Raw genomic sequence first — 13,915 nt, 5'->3', positions numbered from 1 at the left:
TTAACTGAGTTAGTACATTTCTGTAGAAATTTTGGAGGGCTGCGCCAGAAGATAAAAATGTATTTGACTGCAGAGTTAGCCTTTTCAGCCTCTGATCAAGATTGCAGCAAGTTCTGCTATATTAATTGCCTTTAGTAGATCTCCCATTTAGAGCAATCATTTATATGCAAGATTTCTTGGGATGTGCAAAAATATGCAGACATATAGGCTCCTGCTTTCCACTAGAGTGGGTCAAATAACATACTTGGAGATGTATGTTAAGGTCTCTTAAAAGAGGACAGTGATCAATTGTTCTCCATGTCCACTAAAGTAGGACAAGGAATAATGGGATTAATTTACAGCATGGGAGATATAGGTTAATATTAGAAAAACTTTCTAACTATAAGGGTAATTAAGCTCTAGAATAGGCTTTCAAGGTAGGTTGTGGAATCTCCACCATTGTAGGTTTTTAAGAATGGGTTGAACAAACACTGTCAGAGATGATCTAGGTTTACATGGCCCTGTCTCAGCACCAGGGGCTGAACTTGATGACTTCTCAATATCCCTTCCAGCCCTACATTTCTTTGATTCTGAATATAAGGAGGGTTTTCCTGCTGTAACTTTAATAGGAAAGAAGACATGTGGTGGTAATAAAATCTCTTCTTTAAAAAGCAATTAAAAAGATCATCTGGTATGACAATGGATGATGAGTACAATTACTTTTTTCAATTAAAGAAACAGCTTTTTAGTTTCTGAGAAGTCTCTCTTTCAAAAGCAGTAAAGTCAAGTTACAAAATGCCTTCATTTTTGGCTGGTTGCCTGTGATTTCTCGGAATTTCAGTTGGAGTACATGAGAATGCTTATCTGACTTATATGGAAATCAGCTTTTCTTTTTTGTTGTACTTGTACTTGTTACTGGAGAGGCTGGCGCATTATTTCTCTCTTCAGAGTACATGCATTTAGTCAGAGGGCATCTTTAAGGATGACCTGCAACTGGATTTTAAAAAAAATTATCCAGATGACACATTTTAATTTTCCTAAACCTGAGAGAGGTGAAATGGTAGAGCCATATGAAGACTTGGCAGTATAGATCTCCAACCTGTCTGTTTTGCTCCCTGTAAGCCCGTCGGTTCGGGCCTCGTCCCCCTCAGGTGCGGCGGGGAGCCAGGGCGCCTCCTTCTAGGCAGCGGGACGGGTTCCACGCCGGTCCTGTACTTGAGGGTCAAGCAAATAAGGTCTATGGGCCCTGGCCCTTAGGCAGGGCGGGGCCACAAACAGTTCAGGCTTGGGCCCTTTGGGGCAGGGCAGAGCAGTAACAAAGTCTAGGTGCCCTGGCCCTTCGGCAGGGCGGGGCAAGAAACAAACCGTAGCACAGCTCAGGGGTTCTGGGTGAAGGGGGAATTCTGCCAGCCGGTTACGGGTGGCAGGGGGAACGCAGGCCCACCCACTCCTCTGCGTTCCAGCCCAGGCCCTGATAGCGGCGGTCGCCGCTAAGGCGGTCAGTGGGGATCCGGACTGAAACACACTGACAGGGTGATCAGTAGGGCTCCCAACCGAAACACACTGACAGGGTGGTCAGTAGGGCTCCCAACCGAAACACACTGACAGGGTGGTCAGTAGGGCTCCCAACCGAAACACACTGACAGGGTGGTCAGTGGGGATCCTGGCCGATACACACGGCCATAGGCTCGGGGCCTTCTGCGGCCTGACTGTAGTCAGCCGCCCCCGGGCTACTTCCAACTTCCTCTTCCCCTGGTACCTGTCCTCCGTCGGCGTAATCCGGTGGGTCCCAGACCATGGGTTCCTCGGAGAACTGGGGGAGAACAGGCTCTGGCGGCTCCTCCGGCCAGTGGGCACAGGGTACTTCAGGCTGAGGCTCCTCTGGATACTTGGCCCGAGGTAGGTCCGGCCAGCGCTCCTCTAGATACCGGGCCGGCAGCAGGTCCGGCCAGCGCTCCTCGGGATAGTGAGCACAAGGCAAGCTGGGCCGAGCAGGAGCTCGGGCCTCCACGTCTGTGCTCTTCGGCATCCTGGGCTCAGCTGAGCTCCGGGCCCTGGCTTTTATACTTCCTGTCCTGCCCCTTGACTTCCGGGGGGCGCGGACAGGCGGTACTTGCTCCGCCCACGGAGGTGCTTGCTCTGGCTCTTCCCCCTCAGGTGCGGCGGGGAGCCAGGGCGCCTCCTTACACTCCCTCTCCCCTCCCCATTGTGATTTATAATAACTAAATTTAAAAAGAGAAAAATCAAGCTTGTTCTGAATGTTCAGTGTCAGCAAAAGCAGCATTAACCCAAATTTCTGTTCTTTTATAAACAAAATAGTATTCTGATTACTCCATGCTGTTTTGATTGGAAGCTATTCTATTGGGTAATAGAATATTGATCATTGTCCTATTTTAAGAATAAGGAAACAAAACTGTACTAATCTCTGCACCTTAAAAACAGTTTGGCTGAATATGCAGCAAATTCTTTCATTAAAAACTGCTGAATGGTTTTAAACACTGAACAAACACAACACTAAATAGAAATACAAAATACCCACAATGCATCATTTTGTAAATTTTCCTTTTGTAAATACTCTGAAGAAAGCTGGATTAAGTTGCTAGTGCTTTGAGAGATCACTTGAGCCCTATTAACAGGCTTCAAAGGTACACTGGTAATACTGTGGTGCAGGCCATATTATAAGTCCTAAATAACTTAATTGTGTAGAAGTATGTTGTTTAATTACTGGTTGAAAAGTAAAACACAGATGTTTGGTGATTTAAAAATTGGATAAACAAAAACTAATATGCATTTTGTCTCTGATTTTTACTATTAAAGTACTTTTAAAGACAACTAAGGGGAAATCTGCTTATTGTTAATAGAGCAGTATATGCTAATTTTTCGTCACTTTACCTCTTCGTTGAACAGAAGTTATCTGGTATACACTAAGTTTTTGTAATTTATCCTTAAATGTAATAGTTGATGAGTTTTTATTTAGAGTACTATTTATTCCTGCATAAGATATATTGTCAAGTTGTAATCTGTCAGTCATTTACATGCAGGACTGATTCAGAGATTTATGAGGATGCTGTGGAACTTCAGCAGTTCTTTATTAAAATCCGTGATGAACTCTGCAAGAATGGAGAGATTCTTCTGTCACCAGCACTCAGCTATACCACCAAGCATCTTCACAATGATGTAGAGAAAGAAAAAAAGGAAAAGCTACCCAAAGAATTCGAAGAGGATAAACTCAAAAGAGAGGAAGAGAAGAGAGGTAATTTCATTTTGATTTCAAAACTGTAAACAGTTGTTTCTTGTTATGCTTTCATTGCTGAGCCAGGCCTTTGCTGTTCCTGCTGGAGCAACTGTGTGACTGAGGAGGAACTAGCTTGCAGCAATGTTTGGGACAAGGAGGCCTTTGTAGAGGTCTTCTCTGTCACCCTCCCATGCAGTCTCTGTGCTCTTCATGGCTTTAAAACAAGCTACAGGGAATGAATAAAGATGTCTTCAGGCTCCCTGCCACTAAGAGGGGAGGACGACTTCCGACTCTGCCCCTTCACCTGTCCCTTCAAATAAAGAGCAGATGGTTGTCTCCAGCACTGAGATCAGTAGTGATCATCTTTATTCACTTCCTTCAGCTGGGCTCAGTGCTACACGAGAGCACAAGATGGTGGCTTTCAGTACAGAGGACAGGAGAGAGGTAACAATGGTGACCTTTCTATAGGCCTCCCCTCCCTTATTGCTGTCAGTCAGTTCATTTTCACTTACATGGAGGCCTCGATAAAATATATCTGAAGATCTGGGCCCCGCTCTTCAGCAGCAGGAGGGAGAAGTGAGGTGGAGCATAGATCATGCTCAAGCCATACTTTGGAACTAATATCCACTGGGTATGGTGTGGCACTCCTGCGTTGACCCTCAGGGAGCATGATGGAGTGACCATCTTTTTGTTCTGTGTTTCTACAGCACAGTGGGGTCTTGATCCATGTCTATGTGTGGTCCTGTGCGCTACTGCAATACAAATAATACATAAGAATGTGTCAGACATTGGCCCCATTCCCAGCTCTACTGGTCAACAAACTTTACTAATCTGCAGTAATGCTCCCACTTGCTGCTGTCTTTCTCTTTCCCTCATCCCACAGTAAGGAAGGTTTTACTTAAGTTACTAAACAAAGGTGCCATGATTTAACTCATGGAGAGCCAGTGTATTGTAACAAAGTGCTGTTCTTAGAATCTCTCTCCCTTCCTTAGATGGCTTTTAGTAATTTTTGTTTCCTTTTATGTTGAAATAAGAAGCTGAAAAGAGTGAAGATTCTGCTGGAGGAGCTGGTCTGTCAAGCTTACATCGGACTTACAGCCAGGATTGCAGCTTTAAGAACAGCATGTACCATGTTGGTGACTATGTCTATGTAGAACCTGCAGAAGCCAACCTGCAACCTCATATAGTCTGTATTGAGCGATTATGGGAAGATTCAGCTGGTAAGGACACAGGAAAATAATGCAGTACAGCTTCTTAATATTGCTTGTTAAAACTTGCAGTTTGAGTTTTCCTTGGGTGGAGCCTGAATTATTCTGCTTACAATTGTGTGTGTGCGTGTGCTGGCGTGTATTTTTATTACTTCTGAAACACCTGATTTAAAGGATTTTGGGGAGATTTTGAGAGTGCTAAATGTCCTGTATTTTTCACATTATAAACATCCTGTAGATAACACCGTCGCCTTCTGGTCTAGGAAGGCTAAATGTGACTCCTTCCAGAACCCATCAACCCTGCTTTTGAGTCAGCTAGGGAGGAACAGAAGGGTCTTGTCTAAACTAGAAAAAGTATCCATTGCTGATAACAGAGCCAGTGCTGAATACAGTTAAATTACAAGTGCACCACAGGACAAGCCAGCATCATTTCTGAACATGTTAAATTCCAAAACAGTGTTGTCCTGGACAAACTTACAATTGAATCATAGAACCAGTTCAACCAAAACTCTCGCTTTTGGCAGAATACATGAGAATTGAGACTTGAAAAGTTCTATGGTACTGTAAATACACTGGGCCAGTCTGCATACAATTTATTTTCTCTGATTTTGAGTAATACCAAAGTGTCCATTAATGATTTATTAGAAAACTGTGAAGTCACAGCTTGATTCTGTCAAAAGTAATGAGATGGCAAAACAAGTAAGGAGTTATTGTTAAAAATGTACATTACAATCTGTTATCCAAAGATCTGTGGGGATGGCCCAAATTTTCAGATAGTCAGGAGTGATAGACTCACAGGCTTTTTCTTGTCCTTGAGCATAATATTCAAGGCCTGCACAGTCAGAATTTATGGATTGCAGACTGGATTCTCCAAGGCCACCTGGCTCAATGGCATTAATTCCTCTTGTTTTCTTCTGAGTCAAACATCCATAGGAGAAGCCAGCCAGTGGACTTCTTACATATCCAAACCTCACTTATCTGAAACAGTTGAGAAACATTGTCCTATTTTTGGATCGGCGAGGTTTGGATGCACCAGGTATTGCTATATAACTGTTTGTGTGAATAATCAATCTACTGTTGTCTTTACTTCCTTGTGCAATAGAAAATATATCCTATTTTTTGCTTTTAGGAGAAAAATGGTTGTATGGCTGCTGGTTTTATCGACCAAATGAAACATTCCATCTTGCAACACGAAAATTTCTGGAGAAGGAAGTTTTTAAGAGTGATTACTATAATAAAGTTCCAGTTAGCAAAATTTTAGGCAAATGTGTGGTAATGTTTGTTAAGGTGAGAGATTAAATAGACTAATTTGTTAAACTATTTACTGATTTGTGCACTATTTTTAAAAATAAGACTCAAGGACTCACAGTACCTGTATGAAATAACCTTTTCCCCTATCATGTCTTACTGTTTGATACATTGTGGTGCCTCTATAGTAGAGAAAAATGACATAAAGTTGCATTATTTGTTTCTCAGTATCAGTTTGGCTATAGAAATCACATTACATACCATTATCAAATTTGTTGATGGTTTGAGAGAGAAATAGGGAAATTGCAGATAACATCTTAAAATTTTCCTCAAAATTTTTAGCTTTAGTTTTTAGTGGAAGGAGGGCTGGATAGCTCGGAGGAATGGTAGTGGGATATAGAGTTTCACCTCTACATCACTGTTTAATTCCACCCAGGTCAGTTGTGTTTATAAGTTCTTATGATCTGAATGCTTTTTCACCTGTGTAGAATGAATCAGCTCAGTCCAGTCCTTAGTGGATGTTTTTTTTATGTAACTAACACAATCACTATGACAATCCTTGTTGATGTTATAATCAAAGATTAAGTGGGCACAGAACTCTTAATTCCTCTCTCAACTCAGTGGTGATCTTTCCTGCTCAAAGTTCAGACATACTGGCAAGTTAATGTTTGGAAAACAATTTCCTGTAATAATAATTATATGTGTTTTGTATAAGAAGTGGTATAATGTAATTCTCCTGAGCTGCCACCCTGGTACTTTGCACTGAATTTAACATGCACATTTTAAAAAAACCAAACCCAAAGAGAGACTTAGTAAATAGATTGTATTTCTGCGCCAGAACAAAAATCAGTTTGATATATATAACCTCTCTCTCCATGCATGTTTCTGGAAAATTTCATCTGAAATGATCCCTTCTCTTCACTCAACAGGAGTATTTTAAATTATGTCCCGAAAACTTTAGAGATGAGGATGTCTACGTCTGTGAATCTCGTTACTCTGCAAAGACAAAGTCTTTTAAGAAGATTAAACTGTGGACCATGCCCGTTAGCTCTGTAAGGTTTGTCCCTCGAGATGTGCCCCTGCCTGTAGTCCGTGTCGCTTCTGTGTTTGCTAATACAGACAAAGTGGAAGATGAGAAACACACTGAAACCCTAGAGGATAATAAAGTGGGAGACAGTATCCTTAACCTTGAAAAGGTAGGCAAGATGATCATCTGGATATTGAAATAAACTGGATTTCAGATCAGAGATGATGAAAATGTGAACATTCATGTTTTAGGTTTCACATCCTTCCAAAAAGCTAAATCAGTAGAGAAATAAGAAATGACAATATATCTCACTTTAAAATGTGTTTAAAATATATATATATATATAAAATTTATATGAAGTATGCACACATAGATTATATATAATTTGTGTGTGCATACTTCATATAAATAATTGAAGCCTTGATTCAAATAAGTGTTAGCCCTGTTTGTGCCTTGATGATGTTAGATACTGGCCACCTGCGCTCTTAAACTTGTCATGTACATATTTGGTTTTTGTTTTTTTTTTAATGAATTTTGGAGTTCTCAGATTTACCTCTGAATACGTACTCTGAATACGTACTGAATACGTATTCGAATGCTGGAGTAATCTGCGTTACAAACTGTCGTTTCTCTCATTGTGTCTGAAATTTTTTTTTTTTCTTTCTTAACCACCTTTAAAAAATTTCATCTATTTAAGTCTGTCCTAACGCTAGACAAATCAGTGAGACTGAAAAATCTATTTTTAATTCATCCCATTGCTGGTAGGTACTGCAGATATCCTTTATATTTAGTTTTTAAGTATCAAGTCTTCATTAAAGAGAAATAGAATAGTAAGCATTACATGGTGGTATCATATGCTTCTCTGCGACATTTTATCATATGTTGAACATCGCTTATTTATAGTTGATACTTTTGATGGATTAAAATCATCTGGCATTCCTAGGGACTTTTTTCTTGCTAGCATATTGATAAAGTTTTGTCTTTCATTTCTTAGATTTAGATTTATAGAGTGAGCCTATTGTACATTCTCTGTGCTCACTCACATAATTTAAAAACAAAAAAAGGAACATGCTGATCACTATCAGCTCCAAATAGACCCCCCCCCCAAATAATAGCTAGAGATGTATGTTCTGATTTATCAAATGATAAAACAAAGGAATAATCTTAGCAAGGATCAAGATCACAAGATCTGATCCTGCCAAGTGTAGAGCGTCCCCTATGAGCTGCAGAGTACTCTTGTCTCCTTTTGACTTGTGGATACAATGGGACATGATATGAGTTTTGGATATAAGAGTGGGAATTAAATAGGGCAAACAGCATGAAATTTTTTTAAAAATATGCATTATGATGGTAATTGTGATATTTAAGATATTAACAGTGAATGTCTTCACCCTCAGTAATTTGACCAAATGCCTAATTTAGTTGCCCCAACCATGTCGTCATGTTTACTAAAACAAAGTGAGGAATATTGTAGTTTTGTTTTAACCATACAAGATAACTAATTAATGACTTTGATATCAATTAACCAACAAAGTGCCAGTGTACCATCAAATTGATTATCCAGAAAAACAACAACTTTTTATTAGGAATTGCAAAGCTAACCACTTTTATAGCCAGCAAGCTTGGCTTTGCCTTTTAATTTTCAGATTTCAGGGCTTACATTTTTGGATGTTTGTGTGTACTTTTTAACTTATTTTCAATAAAATTAAGATTCAATAAAACCTGTTTCTCTTTTACCTACTCTAGCACCTTTTTCCTTTTGTAATCAATTTTCCTAATCTCACCAGTTTTTTAATATATATGTTGATGTAGGAGAAAGAAGATGTTCCAGTGGAAATGTCAAATGGAGAACCTGGTTGCCACTACTTTGAACAGCTCCGTTATAATGATATGTGGCTTAAGGTTGGGGATTGTGTCTTTATAAAATCACATGGCTTAGTGCGACCTCGGGTGGGCAGGTAGATACATTTTCTTCTCTGTTTGTAAATTGTAGCTATAAAGTTAGCATAATTAGACAACTAAAATCAGTTTCATAAAAGATTTTAATATTTAAAAAATGGAGAAAGGAGGTTGAGGAACCATTTTCTTTATAAAAGAGTTTGGTACACATTCTTAATAGAATGCTTGAGGTGGCAGCCTACCAGCCAAAAAGTAATATGGTGGATGCGCTGATTATTTTTCTTTCACCTATCCTCAGTCACAGTATAATTATCCTAATGTATGAGAAGGTGTCAGACTACTGTCAGATTGCACAGTGCTGCTTTAAAGCCTCTTAAAATTGAGAATGGAGCTTTCTGACAGTAATTAAGTAGCAGTAATAAATGAAATAAAGTGCTGCTTAGCCAACATAATTTTTCTCATTTTTAAGTGCATATGAAGTAAAGTTTTTGACTCTTTTAATGTAGTAATTTTTTAATGACAGCTTTTGTAACCATTTACTGTATGAAGTTAAATCCTATAGGAGGGAAGTCCTTTCATTTCTTTATCAGAGGCTTGTTTTCTTTTTTAGAATTGAGAAGATGTGGGTACGGGATGGAGCTGCGTATTTCTTTGGCCCAATCTTCATACACCCAGAAGAAACTGAACATGAACCAACAAAAATGTTCTACAAGAAGGAAGTGTTTTTGAGTAACCTAGAAGAGACCTGTCCGATGACCTGCATTCTGGGTAGTTATTTACAATTTTAAATGCAATTGGCTAACTCTCTTTTCCTGTATACCTTTTTTTTAGTCTAAGATTATAGCTGTGTGGGTGGTCTATTCCTCCCTCGTTTTTTTGTTTTTTTTTTGAACTGTGTAGAGGGAAAGAATGGATAAATTACCCAAAATTACTTTTTTAGGCTTCATACTATTCACCTTCAGGGCTTTTTGGAAGATCCTTCTCTTTGATGTTTTCCCACCATAACACAAATTTATATTTATTTAAAAACAAAATACAGAGCCCCTATAACTAAGAAGAAGAAGACTATGAAGCCCACAGGAACTTCTTTATTCCAGTTTAATGTATCTGAAAAAGCACCTAGATACCATTGTGATGTACTAGGACAAGGGTGGCGAATCTGAGCCTGAGAAGGAGCCAGAATTTACCAGTGAGCATTGCCAAAGAGCCACAGTAATACGTCAGTAGCCCTCAATATACTATCCCACTCCAGCCCCCAGCGCCTCCTGCCCACTATTAGCCCCGCCAATCAGTGCCTCCTCCTTCTTCCCCCTCCCCTCCCACCCACTGCAATCAGCTGTTTTGCAGTGTGCAGGAGTCTCTGGTGGAGTAGGGGGAGGAACGAGGACATGGCAGGCTCAGGGAAGGGGTAGGGACCTTGGGGGAAGGGGAGGAGTGATGGCAGGACCTGGGGCAGGGCGGGAGGTTGAGCAGTGAGCACCCCACAGCACATTGGAAAGTTAGCATCTGTAGCTCCAGCTTCGGAGTCAGCGCCTATGCAAGGAGCCACATATTAACCTCTGAAGAGCCGCATGTGGCTCTGGAACCATAGGTTGGCCACTCCTGTACTAGGAGATAAATGGAAATGGTCACTTGACTAAGAAATGGGATCTTTAAACTCTTAATAATTTATTTTGACTTTTTGGATATGTTTTTGCAGTGTTTGGGATGCAATATTAAATGCAGTTGAATGATAGTGATGAATTTTTTTGTGACAGTATAGGACTTACTAGATTATTTAATTGCTCATTTCTAGGCTTTCTAAATACAGTGGAATCCTGATTATCCAATCTAATTGGAACCAGGGCCAGATTGGATAACCAAAAATCCAGATAAACCAGATCCTTGCCACCCGTTCTCCATCTGTCCACTCCAGGTGGAGCCCTGTAAGTGGGCTAGTGGTTCAGTTAATATGGAGAGTCAGATAATACAGGCTCAAATAAACAGGATTCTACTGCATTTGGTTCTTTTAAAACCAAAACTTTTTTACCTCAGCTGTCTTCTAACCAAGTTTTTTGTTTTCAGTTTCTCCTGTCCTTTTTTATTTTTGTAATGATTTCTCTTGTTTGTGTGTGAGTGCAGCGCTCCTCTGATGGATCATATGACTGTTAGTATGAGCAAAGTGCAATGAATGTGTGTGTGTTCCGTTGAGTACAGTAAAGCACCATGAATCTTCAGGATGTATGAGATGGGTGTAAAACTGAATTTCCTGGCTTTTTGTGAAATACTTCATGTTAGAGCTATGATGACAGCGTACTACTGTTCCTTACCTTTCTCTCTTACTTTTGCAGGAAAATGTGCTGTGTTGTCATTCAAGGACTTCCTGTCTTGTAGACCAACAGAGATCTCTGAAAATGATGTTCTACTCTGTGAGAGCCGCTACATTGAAAGTGACAAACAGATGAAAAAATTTAAAGGGCTTAAGAGGTTTTCACTATCTGCAAAAGTAGTGGATGATGAAATTTACTACTTTAGGTAAAATATGATTGGGGAAAAACCCCATTTTTTTTATTTTACTATTCAAAATTGCAACAGGTAAGGGAGGATCAAGTCAGGCTGATCACAAATACTTAAAAATAATCTCAGCAGCTATCATCACATTTCGCTCTCCTCCTGTCCACTGAACTCTAATTTTTACTCCAGGCTTTGACAAAAGGCCAGTCCTCCTGAGATCTACACAAAATAATATGGTGTGATCTTGCCATGCAAAGATGTCAGAGCGAAGCCCAAATATCCTCTCGATTGATGGACAGTATTATCAAGAAGGAATATTCATTGTTATTTTGTTTCCTAGTTTGGGTAGACAGACACACAGCAGTTCTGCTTGAGCTAGCCAGCTAAAAAGAGCGGTGTAGCTGCGGGTAGCATGGGCAGCAGATTGGGCTTGACTCCTAAGTACATACCCAGGGGGTCAGGCGGGTTTGTGCTCAGATAGCTAGCCCAAGCGGCCATCTGGGCTATCCCCAGGTACACTGCTATTTTTAGTGCACTAGCTCAAGAAGAGCTAGCACATGTCTGAGTACAAACCCACCTGACCCCCTGGGTACATACTCAGGCAGCTTGCCCAGGCTGCCACCCATGCCATCCCCATATACAAGCACACAAGCTTGAGCAGAGCTAGCATATGTCTGTCTACCCAAGGTGGGAAACGTGGTCCCAGCTGCAGTGCAGGCATATCCTCAGAATAAGGGTGGAGATGCAGAGGATGTATTTTTTTTTTCCTTTTTCTTTTCCTCAGAAAACCCATAGTTCCTCAGAAGGAGCCATCACCACTACTAGAGAAAAAGATTCAGCAGCTAGAAGCAAAATTTGCTGAATTGGAAGGGGGTGACGAGGATATTGAAGAGATGGCAGAAGAAGAAGGTGAAATCATCGAAGCACCTTCTATGCCTCAGCTTCAGACTCCACTGGCTAGTGAACTGGATATAATGCCATACACTCCACCACAGGTAAAAAAAGACCTCTTAAAAAATCTTGAATGGTATACCAGTCAGTATTCTCTATCCCACTACCCCTCCACCCCAACCCTAACAAGAAAATAAAACAAAAGTGTAGCTATATCCACTGTGGAGGTTTATATTTAATCTTAACAGCCCATGGAATAATTTTTCAGAACACTTCTACATTCTAATTTGATATGCATTGCTGCACAGTTGTAGCACAATTAAATCATTGTTAGGGAATACGTTCAAATGGGGAGATAATTAGAGCAAGTTTACGTTATTGTGTGAATAGTGTGAAGAATTCTACAAAACTTAATGGTAGGAAGCAAGCAGAATTACGGTGGTGGGATGGGAGAAAATGTACTTTTCCTCCTGCTCCTCCACTAAAATGGCCTAGTGGGTTTCTTTGTGTGTGTGTGTATTGACTGAACTCCTGGTACTCTCAATTTACATGAACATAATAGATATTTGAAGCTTTTTTATACCAAAAAAATAGCATAATTTTCAAAAGTAACTTTTGATATTTGTGTGCGCAGCTTGATACCCTTTTAGAGAACACTGAGCATCCATCCTTTGAAAAATAAGCCTCTTTGGGCTAGTAAATTACTAGTTACTTGTGAATATTTGGGTTATTAGACACTAATTTCAATCTGTGAATTAATTATTCTAAAGTGTTGAAAGGAAAATGGTGAGAACTTCAAGTCTCTTGTTATTCCTGTTAGAAAACAATAAAGTTTTATATAACTCTCTAAAAACCTGATAAATGGGAAAAGGAATGAGCCGAGTCTTTGGTGAGTGGAGAAAGGTATCTGACTAATAGATGGAATCAGCTGTCACTGGATGTTGGAAAGAGGAGTGGGTAGAATTGTGAATTCCAACATGGCTTGCTTGAACCTAAATCTCTGGAAGGTGGGCAGGACATCTGATGTCATCTTTCTGTATAAAGTTGTTTAGCCTCAACTTACTTTTCAGTCTTCACAATGTTGAGCTCACTAGGTCATTTTCTCATTTTAAGACTTGTAAATGTGAAAGCTGCTGATCAATCCTGCAAAAATATATGTATTTGGTGATTATCATACATCAGTATATGGGTGAATGAAGTGATAGGAAACTGGTAATTAAATAGACTAAAGTAATGAAAAAAGATAATGTGAACATTATCAGGAGCATGACCACTGCCGAAAGCAATACAATCAGGGACCAATGGACATGGATGATGACATCAGAGTGCTTTTTGCACTTTTGACTCCAATCATGCTCTCCCTTGTGTTGATCTGCTCTTGCTGCAATCCCTCCTTCCCCCTCTTTCATGCTCTTCAACCCCCTCTCATCCCATCCCCACCCATGTCTTTTCATTTAGCTAATTCCCTTCTAACTTAACTCCATGCTGAGATTTAAATAAAACAAAACAAACAGTGTGAAAAAAATAGCAAAAATTTACTGGTGATTATGCCATAAAAACTAACAAAAGGAAAAGACATTGAGCTTGATAAGAAAGTTGCAACCTAACTTTGCCTTCAGTGTAGCACAAATGAGCAGTTTAAAGAAATGACAAAAGCTCTTCATCTTTCATGTATGCTCCTAGATAGATTTAACCTCACAGGTCCACTATTGGGTGTTGCAAGTGAAGACTCAGAGGAAAATTGAAGGGGAAACTGAAAATAATCAGTGTTAACATTAATACACTATGGTTGAATGAACATGAGAAATAACCCAATTATGAACTCCCAGAAAATACTCAGTGCTCTTGAGTCTGTCTGAAAAGAAAGCTGCAAAATATTATGTTCAAGTTAGTGTTCAGCATACTACTTAGAAGTTGCTAAGAAAGAAGTAACAC

The 13,915-nt window shown here is 39.8% G+C and overlaps 1 protein-coding gene across 20 annotated transcripts in view; it reads left to right on the top strand.

The window, feature by feature from the left end:
* PBRM1 (polybromo 1) overlaps positions 1–13,915 on the top strand; it is an 81,577-nt gene that overhangs the window by 49,903 nt on the left and 17,759 nt on the right. For 12 of the 20 annotated variants that reach the window (XM_032805835.2, XM_032805836.2, XM_032805842.2 and 9 more), the window contains 8 exons: positions 3,021–3,232; positions 4,249–4,434; positions 5,552–5,709; positions 6,600–6,866; positions 8,510–8,655; positions 9,207–9,364; positions 10,927–11,110; positions 11,874–12,084. In XM_032805835.2, the coding sequence (XP_032661726.2) occupies positions 3,021–3,232; positions 4,249–4,434; positions 5,552–5,709; positions 6,600–6,866; positions 8,510–8,655; positions 9,207–9,364; positions 10,927–11,110; positions 11,874–12,084 (1,522 nt within the window). Of the gene's footprint in view, positions 1–3,006; positions 3,233–4,248; positions 4,436–5,551; positions 5,710–6,599; positions 6,867–8,509; positions 8,656–9,206; positions 9,365–10,926; positions 11,111–11,873; positions 12,085–13,915 lie in introns of those variants that run through there. The other 8 variants (XM_075072986.1, XM_075072984.1, XM_075072983.1 and 5 more) reach the window with 2 other exon arrangements.

Source organism: Chelonoidis abingdonii, chromosome 16, assembly GCF_003597395.2.
Source record: "Chelonoidis abingdonii isolate Lonesome George chromosome 16, CheloAbing_2.0, whole genome shotgun sequence".
Lineage (NCBI taxonomy): Eukaryota > Metazoa > Chordata > Testudines > Testudinidae > Chelonoidis > Chelonoidis abingdonii.
The sequence above is the reverse complement of the archived record's forward strand: the minus strand, read 5'-3'. Positions and strand labels throughout refer to the sequence as shown.